Source organism: Castanea sativa, chromosome 2 (assembly GCF_040712315.1).
Source record: "Castanea sativa cultivar Marrone di Chiusa Pesio chromosome 2, ASM4071231v1".
Taxonomy (NCBI): Eukaryota; Viridiplantae; Streptophyta; class Magnoliopsida; order Fagales; family Fagaceae; genus Castanea; species Castanea sativa.
In genome coordinates, this window is record NC_134014.1 from 50,102,091 (window position 1) to 50,124,073 (window position 21,983).

Here is a 21,983-nt window from a genome sequence, read left to right on the forward strand (position 1 = left end):
TTTTATATTCTCAAAACACATGTCAATTAAATGTTATTTACTATTCAATCCATAAACGGTATTCAATAACACACGTGAGAGAATTGCGTGTTTTTACTATACGTGTACATAACACCGCTAAAGCATGAGAGAATGCATAACTGGTTGAATCCAGACTTTACATGTGGAGCAGCTGTGAGGGAAAGGAGAGTAGGTGATGGCTAAAAGATTTTGTCTTGGTCAATGCTAAATGCGTGACTACCTTGGGAATGAAGTAAAATTTACATCTGACACGGTATTCAAGTAATCGCCAAAAAGGGACAATTACTTTCTAGGGTTAAAGGCTATGAGGACACCCCTTATTGGTTGAATCCACAATTTGGTTGAATCCACAATGAGTCACCTTGGAGACACATGTACCAATCACGGTATTCCTAATGTCCCTCTTGATGACCAAGACTTGTCTCCCAAACAGTGGCAAAGCTACCTACCTACTGGTCCCAGTGCCACGTTGGCGCAGTTCTTATCCCTTAGCTGCAGATAATATCACAGCTGTAAAAAGATCCAAAAAAGAGAATATGATGACTTGACACCTGTCCTTTGTACTCAGCCATATTCCTTAGAATATAAAAGGTATATGTAGCTATGCTTCTAGGGCAAAAACCCAAATAGATATTTTGAGATGAAAGTGAAGAGTTGGTAGGAAAGAAAGACAACTTCATTGTAGACTAATCTCTTTCTGATACATAATACAAGCTGAGTCGAGCAAGAATGTTATGTTATTGCTCAAATCATTGTTTTTTATCCCTTCTCTAGGGTTTTCCATGTATATCTTGTGTTGTTTTGATAATCAACTTCTTCTTCTTGTTTAAATGTGCGTCTTTTTCATATCCTACCATCACTTTCTTTATTTATTGTTTGAGTGTCATGTCAAAACTTGCATATTTTTTGAGTTTTTTCATGTAGATGTACTATTAGATAACTTATTTCACTCTCATAAATAAACTCAAATCTAACTTGCACGTACAATACACAACCACCATCGTCCACTTTTTTCCTTCTTCCTCAGGATATGTAAAAAAAAACGCAAAATAAATAATATCAGTGTAAATTTACATAGTTATTATAGCATATTATTAAATTTACACAATTATACACATATTGATGTAGGTTATTTTCAAGCAAAACAATTTTACACATTTTTGTTATTATATAATCAGTTATGTAAGTGCTCTCTTACTCAATAAAAGAGACGTTATTCATCAAAAAAAAAAATGTTAGCAATATTAAAAATAGGAAAAAAAATTTAGAGACACATATCACAAGTTTTTTTTTTTTTTAGAGGAAACACATATCACAAGTTGAGTGGTAAATTGTAATTTGGTCCATTATTTTAGAGGTGACATTATTTTGGTCCCTACATTTAATTTGGTTCACATATTTTGGTAATCGTTAATTTGGTTCCTATTACTCTTAACTTGCAATCAATTTGGTTCCTATTATTAATTTATTAACAGAAAACGCCTAGGAAATAAACCATGTGCATTGTTAACACATAAAAAGCTTATGTGGCAACTCAAATATTAGTAATAAAATTTATTTGACATTTTAAAATGCCACATCAGCATCTAAATTAAAAATAAATAAATAACAAAACACACACAAGTATCAAAATCAAACCAGAAAAACCAACAAAAAGACCCTGTTGGTCAGCCATGAGCAGAGCTACAGAGAGATGAGGCTCGGGTCTAGAAGGGAGGGAGATATGTGGGTCGTATCTGATCCGACCCGTTTTAGTTGACACTCTACCCTTCTGTCAAGCCCATACCTGGTTGGACCATGCTAGTCTTAAGTCCATCACACAAACCCAGCTAGTCCGTTTTCATTCAAATCCAACTCTCAAGCCCACTCACAATTAGCACCCAGCTGGCCCAAATGTACTTCAACACTCAGCTCACTCTCTTAAAAAGGTCCAATCTGGAAATGCCTAGCCCAAGCCCTTTTACAATCAAACCTCAATAAACACCTGGTCCAACCCACACATAAATATAAGTCAGCCGAGGGAAAATTCAAAGGAAAATTACAATTTACCGCTTAAACTATACCTTTGATTACACTTTTCAGACTAAACTTTTCAAATGCACGTTTTACACCCTAAACTATGACCTTTATTACACTTGACACCACTAAGTTAAGTTTTTTGTTAACTTGGATGGAAAAATATGGCACTATGTGAAAAAACATAATTGTCCCTCTTCTCAATGCTTTAAAAGCAAAAGATAAACTACACTTTATCACCCTAAATTATACTCCTGATTACACTTTGCACTCTAAATTTTGAATTTCTATCCAAATTAACAGAAAACTTAACATCAGGTGCAAAATGTAACAAAGGTCATAGTTTAGAGTGCAAATTGCAAAACATGCATTTGAAATAATTTATGGTACAAAGTGCAATATAGAGTATAGTTTAAGACAATAAAGTGTGATTTCTCCTAAATTTATATATATAATAATAGGTAAAGTAGAGAAAAAATTCAATTAAATTTTAAATTAGAATTCAATTAGAGTCTAATTTTGCGTCATGTGTATCATCTAATCTAAATTTTAGAATTTTGTGCCAAGTGAGTTAATTTAGTGTAAAAATTTAATTTCAATTAGAATTTAATTTTGTGCCACGTGTCCCATCTAATCTAAATTTTTAAAATTTTGTGCCAAATTAGTTGTTGAGGTCTAAAAAATCACAACATTGCACCAAGGCCTAAAACAACACAAATGATTGAAATCTAAGAAATAAAATATTTGGGCCTGCAATAAAGAAAAGGGAGGAGAGACCCACACCATCAATGGTCATAAGGAGGAACTCAAATCCATGAATGGGCAAGTTTCGAACCTCATGAAACAAAGGGAAGAAAGAAACATAGCCCTCAAAGGTCAGAAAAATCACTGGGAGCCTAGGAAGAGGACTAGGCCAAGATACCTGGGGATTCCCAAGAGCCTGTAATCCTCGGGACATGTAGCAAGGCTACAATGGGATTAAGATAGGTTAATAGGGTATGCCAAGAGACACAAAGAACAAGAATAGGTATGTCCTTATCAGCCACCCAATGATGCAGAAAATGGATCAAAAGACTTGGGGAACCAACAACTCATGAGCAAGGGTTTAGTATCTCAGGGAACACAGGGAGAAGAACCATGAAAGAAGGTGGCTGGGGATCTTTTAGCTTGTCAGGAAGGAATCAGCTCACTTTGAAAAAATGACAAAGGGGAAAGCAGCCAAAAGATGAGTTTGAAAAGTGGATTCTAGAAGCCTTGGAAAAGGAAAGACCAGGGGTCAGCCCTTTAGTACCTCCCAATATGTATACTCTTTGTATGTTAGCAATGTATGTGTTGTAGGACAATGTATATGTTGCAGAATTTATGCCCTATGTACCACTTGGTTCGAAATCAATTTAATTTAGCTGTGGTGAACCAAGCCCAGTCCATTAAAGTATAAAGCATCAGGCTCATGATCTGTACTTTCTTACTTGGGCCTATGTACTACTTTCTTTTCTTTTTTTTTTTTTTAAAAAAAACCCCATACATTAGTTAATTTGGTGTAGAAAATGAAGAGTCTAATATAATAAACCATAAAAACACATAGTCATCAAAAAAAAAAAAATTGAATTAGAATTTGAAATTATAACTTAATTTTGTGTCTAAATTTATGTGGGAATTACACCATAGTTATCCACTTAAGCTTGTACCATGTGTTTACTTAAATTTTTTAATCTTTGTATCAAGTGAGTTAATGAGTGCAAAATACCAAGAATATAATATTAAAGAACTATAAAATTAAAAAAAAATCACATGTTTCTAAAAAAAAAAAAAAATCACTACATAAAAAAAATCACCATACGTTCTATTTTATTAGAAATTAGAAAAAAAATTATCATAAGTAATATTAAATTTATGTAAGAATTTTAATACATGACTAATTACGTTTACTTAAAAAAAAATAATTTGACTAATATTTTATGATACAAATTGTGTTTAATTTTAAATGTATATGCACAAATGAATGTGTTATATGCTTTAAAAAAAATTAATTTGTTTAATTATTTATAATTTTATAATAAAATTTTGTTTAATTTTAAATACATCCATATGTTTGCATTGAGTTACACGCAGTTCAAATAACGATCCACTCCTAGATCAAACCCAAATTTGTTCATTTCAATTTTTAATTTGAAGTGCCAAGTATTTCACAACAATTATTTTTCTTTTTTCTTGTTTCTTTTTCTTCCAAAAAAAGAGATAGTTAGAACAACACTTGCATTCGCAAGTAGCAGTTTGCATTGTGCAAGTGCAACCAAACCACCAAAAAATAAAAAAATGGAAGAACTAAGGAAGCTAGAACAAGTACAGAGAACGCTCAAATTCATGGAGTCTCGTGCTATATCGACCTCTTCCGATCCCGACTCCAGTCGCTTCCTCGCCAATCTCATTCTCCTCTTGGTAATCTCCTTCTCAATCTCAATCTCAATCTCACACTCAACTTCTAGGTTTGTTTCGCTTCCCAAATTCGCTTTCTTTTTCTTTTCTCGAAGCTAACACAATACACTGTATAATAAATATCCCGATGATTCAAGGCACAACCGTGTGGAGAACTTGATATGGACAGCAAGTGCACTTTGGTCTACACGCATATGCCAAAGGTGAGTCACTGCTCTGTTTTTTTGAGTTTCGATTACCTAAGCTTTTACTTTATTTGTTTATGCACAAACTTCTTTTTCTAGTTACAATTCTACTTTTGTTAACTTTTCCACAATTTTTTTAATTTATTTATCAAGAAAATGCTAATCCAAACGCACATTGCCAGATTTCGGTTGCATTTCTTGAGGAAGCTAAGCTCTTGATTACTCAGGAAAGCATAACAGAAGCAGAAGATGAGCGTAATGGTTTGTTCATGTTATGGATATACTTTATGTGAATGCTTAATTGCTTTCCATATAGGGGTCTGTTTGGTTAGGCGTTTTGGGGGGCTTAAAAGCACGTTTTTAAAACCCAAAACTCTGTTTTGCAACAGCAACTCCTCGTAACTTTTTTTTACAAACGTTTATTTTACAGCTTATCCACTAAGGATCTATTTGAAAATCTGTATTTGTTTGACTTGTTATTATATACCGAAAGGGTCTTTGAAAACTTACAATGGGTTAAAAAAAATATATTTTGCATTATCCCTGCTTTTGGTTCTTAGGAATATGGAAAATTGATGCCATTTTCATTTTCGTTTTCGAGCATGTTATTTATTTAACTCAACCAAATGGAGAACATAAACTTGTGGCACCATATCCTTGCCCCTGCAGACTCTATATGATTTTTTGACCTTGGAATATCAGCTGAGATGTTTAATAACAATGATAAATTTCAGTGTTTTATCTATGTATGAAAAATTGAATATCTTTGTGACATTGGTTTCATATAAATTCATATGTTGATTAAAGTTTCCACTTGTCTTTGCAGGCCCTTTTCAAAATGTTGTTGATAATTCTATGCAGCTTGATTGTGAGAATGAGACGTATTCTGGTATGTTGCAAACTAATTTTGAAGGCACGGCTATGGTTGGGTTGGATGCAATGCAGCGAGCAAATTCTACCCTTGAGGATTTTGTAAGTACTTGTTTATTACTTTGCAGGCTAAGGTTGTAGTTTACATTCAGCTTCAAATACTTTCTTGTTATGTTCTTATGCTACTCAATTAACTTTGTTTGAAATGCTTCCTAAAACATGCATTATTTTTTCTCTCTTTATGGGGCGTGATTTTATCGTGCCCCACCTCATAGCTATCCTTTAGTTTAATTCTCCTACACGTACAATTATGCGGGTGAGCTTGAGTGTTTTAAAGGTTCAAATAATATAGCCAAGTTTGTAAATAGTTCATAATCTGTTAAGTTACTAGCTTGTATAGACTCGTTGAAAGAGAAATTAAAAAATAAATAAAAAATACCAAGTCATTGACAAAAGTGAAATGAGAGGTGCTCTAGTGCTTTCCATGGTTATATTCATTTAATGAAACTTTTAATTCTTCACAAAAGGCTTTTCTGTTGTTACATCATTTCTTTGATTTAATCACCTATCACAGGTGGAAATCTTGACTTCATTAGTTTGTAATGTTAATGAAAAGCAAAACAATGTTATTATATTATTTACCATCCTTATTGGTTATTATTGTCTGTAATGTACACTTGAACACACAATCTTGTGGATAAATGCCCCGTGTCTCCCTTCTTTTATTCGAAAAATATACCTGTACACCTGCTGGAAAAATTAATACATATCTAATTGTTTTTTGAGGTAATGCATATCCATTTTGCAGTGCAGATCCTATTTTATGTTTCATGGGATGGACGTAAACAAGCCACAGTCATTATTCAAACATTTACCTGTGCTTTCATTCACAGAAAGTTTTATTTATCAGGTAACACTCTGGAAGAAATATGACGTTCAGATATCTTTTGAAGAGGGGAAACATTAAAGAAATTTTTTTAAATTTTGTTGAACTGGTTAATGGGGCATCTAAAACAATGAAGTTACTTGCACAAGGAAACAAAAATCGGGAATGAGTCTTTCCGCTTCTGTTTCTTCCCAGTCAATACTTGCTTTCAGAAAATAGTAACCTTTTGGAGTAATGAAATTACCTTAGAACATGTTCAAATGTGATTGAATCACAGTGTGATCTGCATTATTGTGATGAGTTAGTCTTTAAACTTTAGCTATTGTCTATTTGCTTTGTTTTCTTCCTTAACATTAATGGTTTTGATGATGCAGCTGGATAGTTTGAATGAAAAGATGTTGCATCTACCAACCAGTGAAGCCTCTGTTTCAGAAAGAGGATGCAAGGTGATATGTCAACTAACTCTTTGGAACCTCACTAAAAGCATCTTCTATCATTTGAATTAACTTTCACTTGGCCAATGTAATTCAATTTGAGATTCAGGATGGACATCAGAGGTTGATTACTCATTTCACAGATGCATTTAAAAGGGACCCTTTCAGACCACTTGTGGGCCTACTTGAGTGTCTCGGTATTTTGACAGAGAGGTACACTTGCTTTCTTGCTACACAATTTTATTTAAACAAATGAAGAACGTTTCCCTTATGTTTGGATGGAGGGTGATGTACAGAGAGCAGAGGAGAGTGGAAGGTGGCTGGAATGTGCTAATTTTTAGTATATTTCAGCTACCTTCCCCTCTCCTCATCCATCTCCCTCCATTCCAAACATACCCTTGAAGTTTGATTTGAAATATTTTGTTTCAATTTCTGATTAATTTGTAGGATAAGAGATGAATTGAAGTGTGGAGAAGAGTATTGGGCTCTAGAAAGAAAGCTCTGTTGTGCACTAATGAGCCAAGAGAAGGTTCGTCTATCATCATGGTCCTTTTTGCCTAAATTAATATAGTCATTATTATTATTATTATTAACTAAGTAGTATGTTGCTTTTGTATGATCCTAAAATGTTTTTGGAAATTGACAGACATTTTAATGAAAATGGAAGAAAAAAATTCTTAATTTAAATTTATTTTTATTTTAATAATAACTTGGGGGAAGTCATTTGCAAACATAAGATGGTGCCTCAAGTTACTTATTATTTGAGTTTATGAAGTCTATCATTTTTGTACTTAAGCAAACCAGTAACTCTATTAATTCTTATTTTTTATATTATACTTTTTGGATAATGTGGGGTATAGATTATAGAACTCAACAGTGAACTAGAGGCATTATTTTCTAAGACTCCTCTAGACACAAGGAGCTTTTTAAAAAATCTGGTATCCATAGTAAATTATGCCCTTGGCCCTAAGAAAATGGGCTCCATCTGCAAATTTGGTCTCTTTGTGAAACTGCTAATTCTTGCATGAACATATAAGGTTTTCCGGCATAAGTAGCAGTTCAATCAATTTGCCTATTTTGTGCCCCTAGATGGTTTTATGACCAAACACCTTTTGGTTTGCTTTACCTATTTAATTTCATTTTTACTCATCAAAATATGAACGAACAACAACAACAACAACAACCAAGACTTACCTTTTGTTTCTTTCTATTGTTCAAATCTTTGTATACTTCCTGTATACACTTTTCCAAATTTAATAAATTACAATTATTTAATATATATATATATATATATATATATATATATATATATATATATATATATATAACCAAACCATTTCAAGTGACTAATGCGCTTCTTCACTTCATCTATCCCACTTTTAAACTATGATTTATGTGGGGTGCCGAAGACCCAAGAACCCGAGGACCCGAGGAAGGAAAGCTCGAGACTTAGTAAGCAAGGAAGAATAAAGGAATAAAGAAACTTGCCCGAGATACCCGAGGATGAAGTGGCACGGGCATTGATGGTATAGGGGACGTATTGCAACTAGCTGAAGGTGGCAGGATAACTTAGAAGGTTGCATTAAATGTCCGGCACCAACCTTTCTGGCCGCATTAATTAGAAAGTATCAACTTTATCCGCTGCATTAATGTAGACGTGACCTGAACAGTGCGGAACGCAAAGTTAAGGCTTTGCTCCATTACCGACGGACAGGTGTCGGGGGAAGAAGCTTAATAGATTGCAAGGTGTAGGGTTGAGATGATAGGAGCCAGGGATATAAATAGGAACCGGAAGATACAGAGGGGGGACTTTTGTTGTTGGATCCTCTCTACCAAATATATTGTAATCGGATCTTTATTCAAAGAATTAGCATTGAGCTTCTTTGGCTGGTTTTTGAGTTTTTGGTCCTTACAATTTACATCCTCTCCAATCTCTCAATCTTTATGAAGTATTGATTCAAGATTTCAAAAGCTCTCTCTTTGGTATCTCTTGACCATCGAATCTTACAATCCCTTTATACTTTTACTAAACTTACATTCCATGTGCTTTGTCTTAATCCTAGTTAATTAAAAGCCTTTAAGTTCTAGATTGCCTCGCCAAATTTTTAACTTGGCATTAAGTCCACTACTAGTTTCATGACTTTCATCCATTAAAACTATATCACTTGCAAAAAACATAAACCAAGGGAATTTCTCTTGAATCAATTTAGTGAGTTTATCCATCACCAATGCAAAGAGATTAGGGCTTAATGCTGGTCCTTGATCAAACCTATATAGACTATAGCGATAGTAAACTCACTTGTGATGCCTCCACTTGTTTTCACTCTAGTTACATCTTTGTCTTATATATCCTTAATCAACTTAATGTTATTTAGAGGGACTACTTTCTTTTCCAAAACCCCCCACATAACCTCTTTAGGGACCCTATCATATGCTTTCTCTAGGTCAATAAAAATCAAATGAAGGGAGGGAGGGAGGGAGGGAGGGAGGGGGATGGGGGTGGGGGGGTGGGAAGAAGGATAATTCCCTTATCTTCATTTAGTATATTGGTGTGAGGGAATTACCTTAAGTGTATGAAACTTGGATTGTCTGTTACCAATTAATTCTATATTTCCTTAGGAGTTTGAAGGTTAAGAATAAGAGAACAAGGAATTTTTTTTATAAGAAACCATTGGACTGCCAAGAAATTTATTAAAATTACACACACAATAATGCTTCAAATAAAGAAGGTTGGTGGGGGGAGAGTAGCTTGAAGAAGGTAATCATTGGAATGGAAAGAGCCAAAAAAGATGACAATTATAATTCCATAAGTGGACAACTTTGAACATTGTATACTATTGCTAAGCTTTCAATCAAGTATTATATTTTTAATTCAATTATATCAATACCTCAATTTATAGTTGAAGACCTACAGAACAAAAGAGATTTGTTTGGGACACACAAAAGTGAATAGCAGATTGCTATCCATATCAATTATATTTATTCAAAAACTATGTCTGCTGCTGAAATCTACTTACCAACAATTTTAGAGAATGTATAAATTAAATTGGACACTGTTTTGAGAACTTTGTGATTAATAAAATGAGATCTTTAATGAAATAAAAGAAATATGGTTTCATTAATGTATTAGCACCAATGACATTGAAATCTGGTGCATTTAATGCAAAGGGAACTGTATCAATTAAAGAACCCCCTAAATATTGGCAAAACTACAATTACTGTTAACCAAGGAAAATAATCTAGGGAGCACCGACGCGGCTAGGAGGGTGCTGCACCGGCCTCCAACGCGGGGTGCAGTCACCAACGCCGCTACCCGCACTTCAGTGTTGCGTCTGAGTTTTTTTTTGGGATTTGCGCCAAATTGGATCGTTTTGGCCAACGGCCAAAAAAGGCCAAAATCGGCCTTGAATCATGCCGGAACAGCCGAAATCTGTTGTCTTAGCTGATCTTCGTGATGATGGAAAGGGAGTATGAGTGGCAACGATGACTCTGTTCCTCTTGGTTTCCCTCCCAAATGTATTAGGATTCATATAGAAGACTCTGATGAGGAAGATAAATTAACAGTGAAGGAACTGTTGAGATCTTGTGACGTTAATAGTGGAGTTGGGAATGGAATTTGTGTAATGGAAAACCTCTATCGGATCTTCACATTACTCTTGGTTTTTCTCTCAAGTTTAATTGGGTGGGAGTGGAGAATTGTAATGATGAATGACGGGCCAAAAATGTATTGACTCCTTGTGATGAATTAACCAATTAATTAGTCAAGTGAATTAATTAGGTTCAATTACATGCGATGAGCATGGTAGCACAAACAAATCACCAAATAGCTAAATATGCAGCGAAAATTAAATGACATGGTGATTTGTTTATGAATGGGAAAAACCTACACGGCAAAAACCCTACCGGGTGATTTTAAGATTACCACTCCTGAGAATCTATTATTATCAAAACAAACGGTTACAATGTAAAGGAATCCCAGTACCTTATACCAACTTACAGTTGAGCCCTTACTCTAATACTCAATTGAACTTGTTCTGTAGTAACAATCTCTCCTTGTATTGCACGGCTCCCAGTACGTGACTAACCAAAAGATGCGCGGATCCCAATACTCAACTTTATTACCAACTTGAGAAGGATGTTGGCTGCAAAGTTCTTCTGTTTTTTAACTGATGAAGATCACGAAGTTGCTTGGTCACAAAACCCTATGGTATACAAGCCCAGCAGCTTCTTCAAGAACTAGGGCAAACTAGGTTTCCGGTTACACTTGTGGAATTATGTTCTTGTGCAATTGTGTTCTTGCCTGTGCCACCTGATACGGCCCCTTAAAATAATCTTTATAGATGTTTAGGGGTGTGAGAAAAGAAAGCCCAAAGACATAGTCACGGATTGGATGAAAAACAGTTCTAAAAAACTGAGTTTCATAAACCTCGATAGATAGCCATCTATCGAGCAAGTTGTCGAGCCACGAGCTTCAGTAGCTTTTAAGCCTCAATAAATACTAGCTGTCGAGTTTTAAAATCCAACACTTTCTCACTTGATTCTTGGACACACTTGTATGGTTTTAACACTTAAACTTGAAACCTTGTTTCTTGAAATATTAAACACATCCTAGATCTACCCAAATACAAGTAAAGTGCATTTTGTCAAAAGATTAGCCAATACATAAAATGTTGACATATGTTCCTAACATCCAATCACATATGTCCTAACAATGAAGATGGGCTAACCATTGCAAAAAGGATGAAATTTACTGACAAGCATAAGAAATTTACGAATAGCTAGGGAAAACAGCATGGTGAAGTTGGGAATTCGTTCAGACATTTTGAATATCTTTCATCTTCTACTTCTGATGATGGCCCTGTTAGAAAATTGGGGAAGAAAGATGTAGCAAAGGGTGTTGCAGATTGTCAAAGAGATTCAAATAGTTCAAAAAGGAGTATGAGTGGCAACAATGCTTTTGTTCCTCCTGGTTTCCCTCCCAGCTCAGCCATAGTAATGTGTTTTTTAAGAATATTTTAATAGTAAAAATATATGAAAAATATAAATAAAAATATTTTTAATTATTTTTTTAATTGCCGCACCCCGCCGCACCCTATTTTTTCAAAAATTGCCGAGTCTCGCACCCGTACCCACACCCGAATCTTGAAACGCACCCGTGCTTCTTAGAAAATAATTTGGAGTACAAACAAGATACACTTGGACCAGAAATAAATATCCATGCTAAAAACCAAAAAAAAAATATATATATATATATAATATATTGTTTTTTCTGTGAGTTAATGGAGACTATATCTACTGTGAATTTGCAATTTCATTTATTTTGTTTGTATTTGTTATAGCTTTAGTTAGCTCCTCGTGGAAGGAAATTGTTATGCAATTTCTCATGTTTTGTCTCCTCACATTAATATGAGGCATTGAGTAGTAATTTCAAATTTCTAAACTCTTTAAATTTCTTTCTTAGAATTCTTTCTCTAATTCAAGGGAATTATTATGCAATGGATAATAGGCATGACCAGAATTTTCATTTTAGAGTTTGATTGAATTTTTGCTACTCAGATCTCTGTTGAAGATGTGATAAGGGCGATTCACCTAAAATCATTTGATTATCGAGTTCTAAATCTTCTTCTATATCAGTTGAGAGGAGAAAAGGTGAATTATTGTTAACTTGTTCATATACTTGTCTTCTGTCTTCTTTTTTTCATCTACAATTTAGAAACCAAAATAATTGTACCTCTTCTCCTTCCTGAGATGTAAGTTACACTTTGTTACCCTTCCATGCTTACATAGAATAAAGTAATAACAATCTTAATATTTTCCTTCCTAAGATGTAAGTTAGGAGCTTTTTTTTGGTCCTCCTTTGTTTAGACTTTTGAAGTGACCATGGCATGATGTCAATATATAACAACCAAGTTTTTGTCAGGTCTTTTAGAATCTCTCAATAACTGAAATATTTGACAAAATGCTTAAGCTATGTGGTTACCCTTCAGTCTTCACCTTCAATTTTTGTGCACCAAAAATCAGACTCAAATTCTAAATTTAACAGTGATATTTTCCTGTAATTGTTGTAGTGTAACAGTATGATGCAGTTCTTGCACTTTTGACATAATATGTCTTTCATTTTTCTTCTAGTCTTTGTAGCAAGAATCATGGGTTAAATTGTGTTTTCTTTGAAGCTGTTTTGAAGGTCAATGATTTGCATATGGAATTTCTCTGTGTGTCAGAATTCCTAGTGGAGGTATCTGATGATCTGTAAGTACTTCTCTTATCATTTCTTTCCATTCATTTGTTCTAATTCTACACAATGTTTTAGTGGTCAATATTTCACCTAGTAATTGGTACCAGGTCTTTCTCTTTTCTAAATGATCTGTATTTCTGGAGAAAATACATGGTGTTTCAGATGCATGCATCATTCCACTCACACTTGTGGGGCCCACCCTCATGTGAGTGTGAGGATGCACGCATCCGAAACACCTTAAACCACCTCGTATTTCTGAATCAAAGAACAGTACATTGCTTGAGGTGTGGGATGCAGGAACTGTGCCTGGCCAGAGGCAGAAATATGGGGGCAAAATAACAAAAAAATATAGAACTTAACCAATTTAAAAGTGTCATACAAGAAATATGAAGAGTTTGGAGGACCAGGGGGCAACCATATATATTTTGAAAATTCTAAGTAAAGTCGGGTGAAAATCTAATTCTTGGGAAGTTTGGGAGGGGCGGGGGATGGCCCCCACAAGCTTCTATGTGGTTCTGCTCATGCCTGGCTACATGCCTACATGTGAATCTGCATATGCTTTTAATCTATTGAGGTTGCTCACGCAGTGTTGAGTATTCAAGGATTTACTGCTTTATTGGGCAAATGCTTATTTATTTTGTTTTCATTGAGATGACTAATACTATTACTTTTCTATGTTGAAATTATTGTGGCAAGCAAGATGCCTGTTTTACTCAATACTGAGGTGACACAAAATGTGTAGGTTTGACTATGAGGTCAGTTCATTTATCATCATCATGGTTCCCGACTATTACCTGATCTCATTTTAATTAATCCAAATCTTACTTGATAAACTATGGTTTTCCATGTAGGATGATGTATTAGAGAATAGTTTCAATGTTTTGCGCATGTTTGTCAGAATATATGGAGCTTCAAGAGCCCCAATTATGCTGGTGAGTATGCCAGGCAATTCAGCTACGTACTTTGTTGCGACATGGAGCATCATGCTTGTCTATAATTTTCTTTTAATATTTTCCACCCAAGTTATGAACTCATAGAGCATAGAGATTATTTCTCAATCATCAACCTTGATTTTTATTTACAATGCATTATGTTAAAAATGAGCTAGGTTCTCTAGAGGTGATCAACATACTTGACTTTACTTATTTCTTGAATAATAAATTACCTATGATTCCTACCAAGAAAAGCAGTTATCATCTTGTTCCAAGAAGGCCCTTTTTCTTTTTCTTTTTTTCTCTCTCTCTCTTGGTTGATTGCTGATTTACTGCCTGGATGTTTCTGTAACTTTCTCATGTTGCTCTAGTTATCTCCAAAAACTTTATTTGTAGAATTGTGATCAGGAAGCTTTTTAAACTCTTCACTGGAATTGAGCTGTTCCTTTCTCTTTTTTCTTTCCCCCCACCCTTGCTTTTCCCCCTTGTTCGTTTGAAAAGTAATTTTTTTTGAAAAAAAATTTGCATATCTTAATCAAAAGAACAACTAACAGAAGTTAGTGATGTGCTCTAATACATTTCTAAAATTTGCTGAAAGGGATGGCCCTAGTTCTGATTTTTCTTTCTTTCTTTTCCTCTTCCTTTTATTTTCTATTTTTATAAATAAGTACAACTCAAGTATACCTATGCCATTTGGTCCACATATCCTAAATATATCCATTACTTTTAAGTGGGTTTCCCTAGAGATGACACTAGATGCTTGATTGGACTGATCAGAGAATGTAGTTTTATCATTTTAATATATATATATATATATGTATGTATGTATGTATGTATATGTATATGTATATGTATATTATTGGTAATAATGTAACTGTCCTTTTTTTTTGGAACCATTTATTATCAAGTGAATGATTCTACCAAGTGAATTCATGTTGTAACTCTTCAATGATAGCAATCTTTTGGGTAAACTTACATATATATTCTCTCCACAGGCAAGATACATTACTGAGGCTGAGCAGAAGTATGAGAGTTTACTGAAAACCTTGGATCCCCAACTATCCTTGAATTACCAGAAAAGATGTGAAGAAGCCACTAAAGAAGGTGGATTGCGACTCTGAAGGCTTTTTATAATATAAAATTTATCAAATTTCCCCTTTGTGAACATGATTTATCTGCAACTTTAATCTTCTTTAGGTGGGAAGATTTCTGGACATATACTTGGAATGTGGAGCATACCGCCTGTGATTGTAGATGAGGAATTATATCGATCTAATTTCCAAAATTCTAAATGAATAGAGGTATCTGGTTGACACTTGACATATGGTTGAATAAAAAGAGGTTTGAAATCTATTGATTTTAACCATTTGATCGATGCAACGTGCAATTTTAACCATTCTGTGTCCATATTATGTTATATTTTTGTCCTCTTATTTCTACTCTGATTTATGGGTAGTTCTTGTAAAAACCATTTGCACATCACTGGCCCCCATTTAATGCAATGGTTGTCTGGATTTAGCCAAAGAAAGTAAAATACCTAAGAATTTCTTAATTTGGCTCATCATAGGCTCATCATAAATGACTGAATAAGCAGGGGACGACAATAAAATGATTGTCATTTGTAGGAGACATAAAGAAGTTTGTGCTAATACTAAGTCTGGTAGTTCCTTGCCTTTTAACTAATTTATAGTTCTTAACAAAAACAGAAAGGAAAACAATTTATAAAGAGTATATTATACTCAGGAAAAAAACAAAGGTCCAGTTGGAAGAGGACTGAACATACTTTAACTTTTTACAATCTTTCTGGTTCTTTGAACGGTCATTTGCCTTTAGTCGGGTGTGCCTTTGTCTTTTCTATTCTTGAAATGTCTTATATCATGTAAAAGGATTCGCCCCCTTTATAAAAGGGCAGTGTTAATTACACGTCTGTACAGTTTAAAATCGCATTTTCAAGACACGATTGCAGTTGTTTCTAACGTTTGTGTACGGACGTGTATGAAAGTGTGTGTGCGCACATGTTTTAGTCTTTATAAAATGGACCTGCTTGAGTTTATTACGACAACCAAACACCTCTGGGTGTCTTATGCACCTGCTATATCAATATGTAACGGGTGTCTCACAACATGAGCCTCACGTATCTGTGACTGTGGCCCTGTGGGCATGCTGTGACTACAAGACAACTGTTACATATAACTGGTCCAAAAGATAATTCTCAGCCCCCATAAAAAAATAATAGTAATAAAAAAGAGGAAAAAGGCAAAGCTAGAAACAAAACAATGCACAACTTAAAATATTTCACATTCTTCTTAGGTATGAAGTAGATAAGAAGTGTCAAACCAAAAGTTAAAGTTATTATTCCCTTTGTACGATGACTCACTGACTCCTATCCGAAAGGCATCTGATTTGGGACCCAGATAAACCAAGAAACAAAAGTGTACAACAGTAACTCAAAAAAAAAAAAGTGTACAACAGGGAAGCTTCTCAGTGAGTGAAATTTCACATGTAGAAAAAGGGGAACTGAAATTCTGATTTCCACTTAATTATGAGAATAACCCTGAAATTATCCGTTTGTATACAATTTATTTTGCTGCTAAAAATTAAAAATATTGTAGTAAAATAATTTTTAAACATGTTAATAATAACGTGAGACTTATTTTTAATATTTTTTTTCTGAATAAAGTGATTGCGAATCTCGTGAACAGTACATAAACAGTGCACTGTCTCCAAAAAGCTGAAATGTGTGCATTAAAAAAAAAAAAAAAAAGCCAAACGCAGGATTCCTAATGCTATCCAAACGCTCATTTAATAAAATCAATCTGTTTTGGAGACTGCAAAATCAATGTACGTTTGAAAAAGACTGCAATTAGGCTTTAAAATTCTGGTGCAATTTGGGGAACATGTTGATAACATTTGAACTAATTAAGTAATTATCCAAGTTTTAGAACCGATCTGACAGCTCAGTCCTCAATTAGTGTCAGAATGCATTACTATTAAGAGAACAAAATGAGAGTATATGATGTAAATCAAATTGTTCTAAAATTATGGTGCAATTTGGGATTTAACAAGTTAGTCCAATTTCAACATGCTGATATGATTTGAACTAGTTATCCAAGTTTTAGAGCGAACCTAACACGCCCAATCCTCAAATAGTGTCAAAATGCATTGCTATTAAGAATACAAATAAGAGAGTATATGATGTAAGGAACATATGTGACGCCCCAATAGAATCTCTCAAGAATTAATTAAATACAAAACAACATAAAACTCAACAAAGTATACTCGAATAGATGAATCAAATCAACAATATTTTATAGAAAAAGTTGTCATTGTTTTGTAATGATTTCATTTTCTCTCTCCACTTAACATACCAGTTAAAACCATCTATAGAATCCACACACTCCATTCATCCTGTATGTCATATTTAAGTTTGTCGTGTGTGTGTGTGTGTGTGTGTGTGTGTGTGTGTGAGAGAGAGAGAGAGAGAGAGAGAGAGAGAGGTTTCATAAATTAGATCCCAGGTTCAAGTTAGGCAACCTAAGTGCGATAGTTGTAACAGCAACCAGCATGCACTAGGGCATCCAAAATGTCACCACATGATAAAAGATGCTTACTCGGTATTCAACCGAAAGGAAAAGTCGAAAAGACCTTACAATGTTTATAAACTAAGAGAAAAAACGCAATGGATAGAAGGCCACACAGTTTCACTTGGATTATTATGCATAAAAACCTTAGATGCACATAAAAGTTTCATTCAGAATAAAAGTAGCAGCGAAGTGATAGTAACAGCAACAGTTCTTACAGCATAATCCAGAGTAATGGTAGAGATTTTAAATGCCATAAAATTAAAAAAAAATTATAAAAAAAAAAAAAAAAACTCCATCAAGCACTTTCACACAAGCAAACCTCAAGGAGACCGTGGCCAATCAAACAAAGCATTATTGAAATCGAAACCATCATAGAACATCAATTCTACCTCTTCCATACTTTGGTCGTCTTCCCAAGCTGCATCTGACATATCTTCATAATAATCATCATCTATTTCACCGGCCACAAAGTCCCACGACAAATAGCGAGAGGAACCTGAATTTGAACAATCATCCCAGCCAGTCATCTTACAACAGTCTATGGGAGGTGGTCCAATCACCTTTACCCCAGAGAATTTTTTGACAATCTTCTCATCAAGTATTACATTCCAACACCCACGTACATCCAACAACTCAAGCTCAGGACAGCTTGAGAGTATCTTGAGCACACTTTCTGTACTGATTAGCAGATAAGCCACTTCAAGATGCCTGAGTTTTGGCATTGTGGCTGCTATTACAAGGGCCTCCTCATCTTGACTGAGCTTGTCAATTAGCTCTAATGGGTGCATCGTTCTCCGCAATCTAGTCAGAGATTTACAGTGCTTTCCGATTGCCTCAAGGGCAGGTGCTCCAATGTTTCTGCAGTGGCTTATATCCAAAAAAGTGATGGTAGAGAGCCTCCAAGCAACCTGTTCCACTATCTCATTGCCTATTGCACTTCGTGGCAGCTGCAAAGTCTGAAGAGATTTGGCACTATCAACCAAGAAAAAAAGAGGATTGAAACTATCAAAATGACCAAAGCATCAAATTCATGAGGGAAAAAAAAAAGCTACATGAACAGAAATATTATGAAAGTTGAGCTAATTATTCTATTTAAAATTCAATATAAAAAGTGGTTGCTAAATGAGAAACTTTGAATATCAGAACTGGTTTAACCTCACTAATTTGGGAGTTAAAACCTCAAAATTCTTTAAGAAATCAAGGAACTTGATTAAGATTTAAGGAAGTTCAAAATTAAAATAAAATAAAATAAAATAAAAATTCGTCACTAAAGGTGCAATTCTCTTGCAAATTTGTCCTGCCTCATCCAACATATTGCTCCAGAAAGCAATAGCCAGTTTTATCCTTGTGTATGTACCGGGAAAGAGTAAACCAAGATTACTGGATAAAATCCAACATCAATAAATTCATGGATCAATTTATCCGTAAAAGAAGTTAATATTGAATACATTCACTTCCTGACCTAATTGATTGCAGCTACCATCACTGTAACACTAAACAAATCATATTACATAATTAGGCCAACTTTATCTCCTCCTATGATCATGATGTAGTTGATGTCTCACTACCAGTGTCCCACCAATCATGGGATTCCCTCCTATTAACAACAGGACCGTTCTTTTATATATTCTCCTCACATAATTCAGACTTCACAAACCAAAATACCATTTCTATACAAGATTCTTCAAAAAGATTTAGCACAGTATTCCTAACAGGGGAAACTAATTATGACATGATATTGTTATACTAACTGATCTGCAATGAAGGAAAGACTACTCACTGATCTGCAATGAAGGAAAGACTCTGATCACAAGGGAGGCCAGAGACACATAGCTTGCGGAGTGAACCAGAACTTCTTGTGATAAGCATCTGAAGCATTCGATCCAGGGTCTCAGGGCGGCAAAGTTCGCTCCATTGCTCAATGTCTATCTCCTGCCAGCAGTAAGGCCCTCTAACAGCTTTACCCCATGACTTGCAAACCCTTGGGATCACAGTAAGAATCTCTTGAAGTGAAAGATTTTTGAATATTAGCCCAAGTGCATCAGGGATTAGCTCATCCCAGTGTCGAAACTTACAGTCCTCCTCCATCTAGTTTCCCTTTGATCCTGCCATTATAAAGATTGATCATAAAATGGATTCCCAAATTATGGTCTTCAGGGTTTTTTGTTGGGATATATCAGGAAACATAGTAACATAAAAAAAACCCACCATTGCTACTATAATCATCATTACAAGGTTAAAAACTAGAAAAGAGAAATAATTTGAGAAAACAGGAAAAAGAATAGTGATGCAAATCAAGGAACTTCCTTTACCTTCTTCCAGTCATTTCCATGTAAGAAGACTGAAAGAAGGCAGGGAAGCAAATCAAGCAAATTCCTCTCTCAAGCAACATGCTTAACGATCCATACCCAGAAAGGAAGCAAATTCTACAGGATTGACAAACTCCATTTCCAAATAACCTGATTTTGAACGGGTCAAAAGAAAAATGGTTAATTAAATTTAAAGCTATCCACCATAAAATATGGGGTTATTTACAGTGTCAACTTTAAACTACAACATTTTGCAATCAACATCTTAATTCAAGATTAATTTGCAGTGTCACCCATATCCAAAATTATATTAAAATTATCAGATAAGTGAGTTGGTTGGGAGGTGAGGTTCACTAATATGTCATAATTAATAGATTAATTCTTATTAATTTGCAATTTCAACCCCAAGAAGTACAATAATTTATTAATTTCAATATTGATTTTGGAATTTGGATAGTGGGGTTGCAAGTTAATCTCGTGTTTTTTGCCCAAAAAAATAAAGTTTAAAGCGTACATAGCAAATGACTATTTCAGGTTGGTATAGGTACCTTTTTTAGAAAATACACATATAAATGTTGATAGGTACAATTAACCAAAGGAAAGTTACAACTTAACTTTCAATAAGAGTCGAATAAACAAAAAAATTTAACACGCCCAAGTGTTCAGTTTTGCCCCCAAAAAAAAAAAATTCTAATCAAATTAGTGAAGGAACTGTAAAGGTGAGCCATACTAAAATGAAAGCACGAGTTAATTAAAAAAAAAAAAACACCCAATTGGAAGTGGAATACTTGACATAAAGGCAAAACATCCAAGCAAATCCAAAGATTAATAAAAGTAACACTGTTTCTGAGTCTGTGTTCATCAACAGCATGCATGTGTACACGAACAACAAAAGTAGTACTAGAAAAAGGAAAATGAAGAGAGTTAAACGCACAAATGAAAAAAAAAAAAAAAAAAAAATGAAGACTTTGAAGGCTTACCGGTAATGGGTATTCTTAGAAACTTGAAAAGAGGCCGGTTTTTTTAGAGGGGCATGAAAGCTATAAAAAAAAAAAAAAAAAGGAATAATGGAATATAGAGGTGAGGTGTGAGAATAGAAGACAACACAAGAAAGAACAAGAAGGAGAAGCCAACACGAGTCAGAGTCAGGACGACAGAGAAAGAGAGAGAGAGAGAGAGAGAGAGAAGAAAAAGAAGAAGAAGAAGAAGAAGAAGACGAAGCGTAAAAGAAAAGATAAATAATTGAATGGGAAAGGGAAATCATGTGAGTGTTGAGTGTTGTGGCGTGAGCGTGACTGTAAAAAACTGTGTGTACCGATTTGTGTGAGTGAAAACTGAAACCAGCAGCTTGGAGAGTTGAGCCTTTCAGAGATTTTGCATGTACTTTTTGCGTCACTTTGTACTTGGCGCGGGGGGTAAATCATAAATGAAGCGGGGTGTATTTCACCATTTCTCTAGTGTTTTGAAGTTTTATCCCTGTATTTACTTCCCTGCACGGTCTGCACCTTTTAAAAGCAGAGGAATTATATTTTGCTAAGTCCCATATTTTACTTTTCACCGTAATCTTTTCAAACGAATATTTTATATTTTAAACTATGACTCTCGTTAAGTTTTGCACCTTAAGCGTGCGTTTGTTTATCAATGTTTCGCATTTTTTTAATAGATTCCATGAGTACTGTACACAAACCACTCAGAATGGAAAAACGCAGCCTTTACATTTTGCTACAGTGTTTTGTTTATAAAAAATTAATTTGTTATAGTGTTTTCAGCAATAAGTTTTTAGTTTTTAATAAAGAAAAATGCTAACGAATGCCTTAAGGACATTGATTAATAATCCATTTAAAGAAATATTTTATGGGAAAATGAAATAAAACAATTAATATTTTGACAGCTTTTTTCACTTTCCATAAAAGTTGTATTAAAACTTTCCTAAAATAGATGGTTAACCAATGCCCTAAGGGCATTCGGCTAAGTAGACCCTAAGTGTGTGTTTGGCTTATGATTAAAAATTAAAATTATTTTACTATTCAGCTTATTTTTGCTATTATTTATGACCTCACTGCACTTTTTGGCAC

The 21,983-nt window shown here is 34.4% G+C and overlaps 2 protein-coding genes across 8 annotated transcripts; one reads left to right on the forward strand and one right to left on the reverse strand.

Moving 5' to 3' along the window:
- Nucleotides 1–4,344: 4,344 nt before the first annotated feature.
- On the forward strand, nucleotides 4,345–15,388 carry LOC142623830 (uncharacterized). 4 transcript variants are annotated; one of them, XM_075797293.1, is made up of 14 exons: nucleotides 4,345–4,476; nucleotides 4,611–4,676; nucleotides 4,841–4,919; nucleotides 5,485–5,630; nucleotides 6,337–6,438; nucleotides 6,789–6,860; nucleotides 6,958–7,061; nucleotides 7,296–7,377; nucleotides 12,405–12,497; nucleotides 13,033–13,097; nucleotides 13,826–13,838; nucleotides 13,935–14,015; nucleotides 15,011–15,119; nucleotides 15,213–15,388. In XM_075797293.1, the coding sequence occupies exons 1-14, from the start codon at nucleotides 4,354–4,356 to the stop codon at nucleotides 15,308–15,310; spliced, it is 1,233 nt and encodes a 410-aa protein (XP_075653408.1). In that variant the 5' UTR covers nucleotides 4,345–4,353; the 3' UTR covers nucleotides 15,311–15,388. The 4 variants fall into 4 exon arrangements, with proteins under 4 accessions (XP_075653408.1, XP_075653410.1, XP_075653409.1 ...); XM_075797295.1 differs by having other exon boundaries at nucleotides 6,970–7,061; XM_075797294.1 differs by having other exon boundaries at nucleotides 4,841–4,913.
- A 2,311-nt stretch (nucleotides 15,389–17,699) lies between these two features.
- LOC142623141 (F-box protein FBW2-like) lies at nucleotides 17,700–21,280 on the reverse strand. 4 transcript variants are annotated; one of them, XM_075796545.1, is made up of 4 exons: nucleotides 20,889–21,280; nucleotides 19,912–20,058; nucleotides 19,380–19,704; nucleotides 17,700–18,571 (listed from the first exon to the last, which is right to left on the reverse strand). In XM_075796545.1, the coding sequence occupies exons 3-4, from the start codon at nucleotides 19,685–19,687 to the stop codon at nucleotides 17,920–17,922; spliced, it is 960 nt and encodes a 319-aa protein (XP_075652660.1). In that variant the 5' UTR covers nucleotides 19,688–19,704; nucleotides 19,912–20,058; nucleotides 20,889–21,280; the 3' UTR covers nucleotides 17,700–17,919. The 4 variants fall into 4 exon arrangements, with proteins under 4 accessions (XP_075652660.1, XP_075652658.1, XP_075652659.1 ...); XM_075796543.1 differs by having other exon boundaries at nucleotides 20,008–20,058; nucleotides 20,889–21,279; XM_075796544.1 differs by lacking the exon at nucleotides 19,912–20,058 and having other exon boundaries at nucleotides 19,380–19,750; nucleotides 20,889–21,279.
- Nucleotides 21,281–21,983: the final 703 nt, after the last annotated feature.

What these genes read in the sequence shown, in the direction of transcription:
- LOC142623830 (XM_075797293.1), top strand. Translation starts at nt 4,354, where the DNA reads ATGGAAGAACTAAGGAAGCTAGAACAAGTACAGAGAACGCTCAAATTC. An exon ending in TTTCAGAAAGAGGATGCAAG is followed by an intron (nt 6,861 to 6,957) that starts GTGATATGTCAA and finishes TTTGAGATTCAG; the next exon opens with GATGGACATCAGAGGTTGAT. An exon ending in CTCGGTATTTTGACAGAGAG is followed by an intron (nt 7,062 to 7,295) that starts GTACACTTGCTT and finishes ATTAATTTGTAG; the next exon opens with GATAAGAGATGAATTGAAGT.
- LOC142623141 (XM_075796545.1), bottom strand. Translation starts at nt 19,687, where the DNA reads ATGGAGGAGGACTGTAAGTTTCGACACTGGGATGAGCTAATCCCTGAT. An exon ending in CTTTCCTTCATTGCAGATCA is followed by an intron (nt 18,572 to 19,379) that starts GTGAGTAGTCTT and finishes CTTGGTTGATAG; the next exon opens with TGCCAAATCTCTTCAGACTT.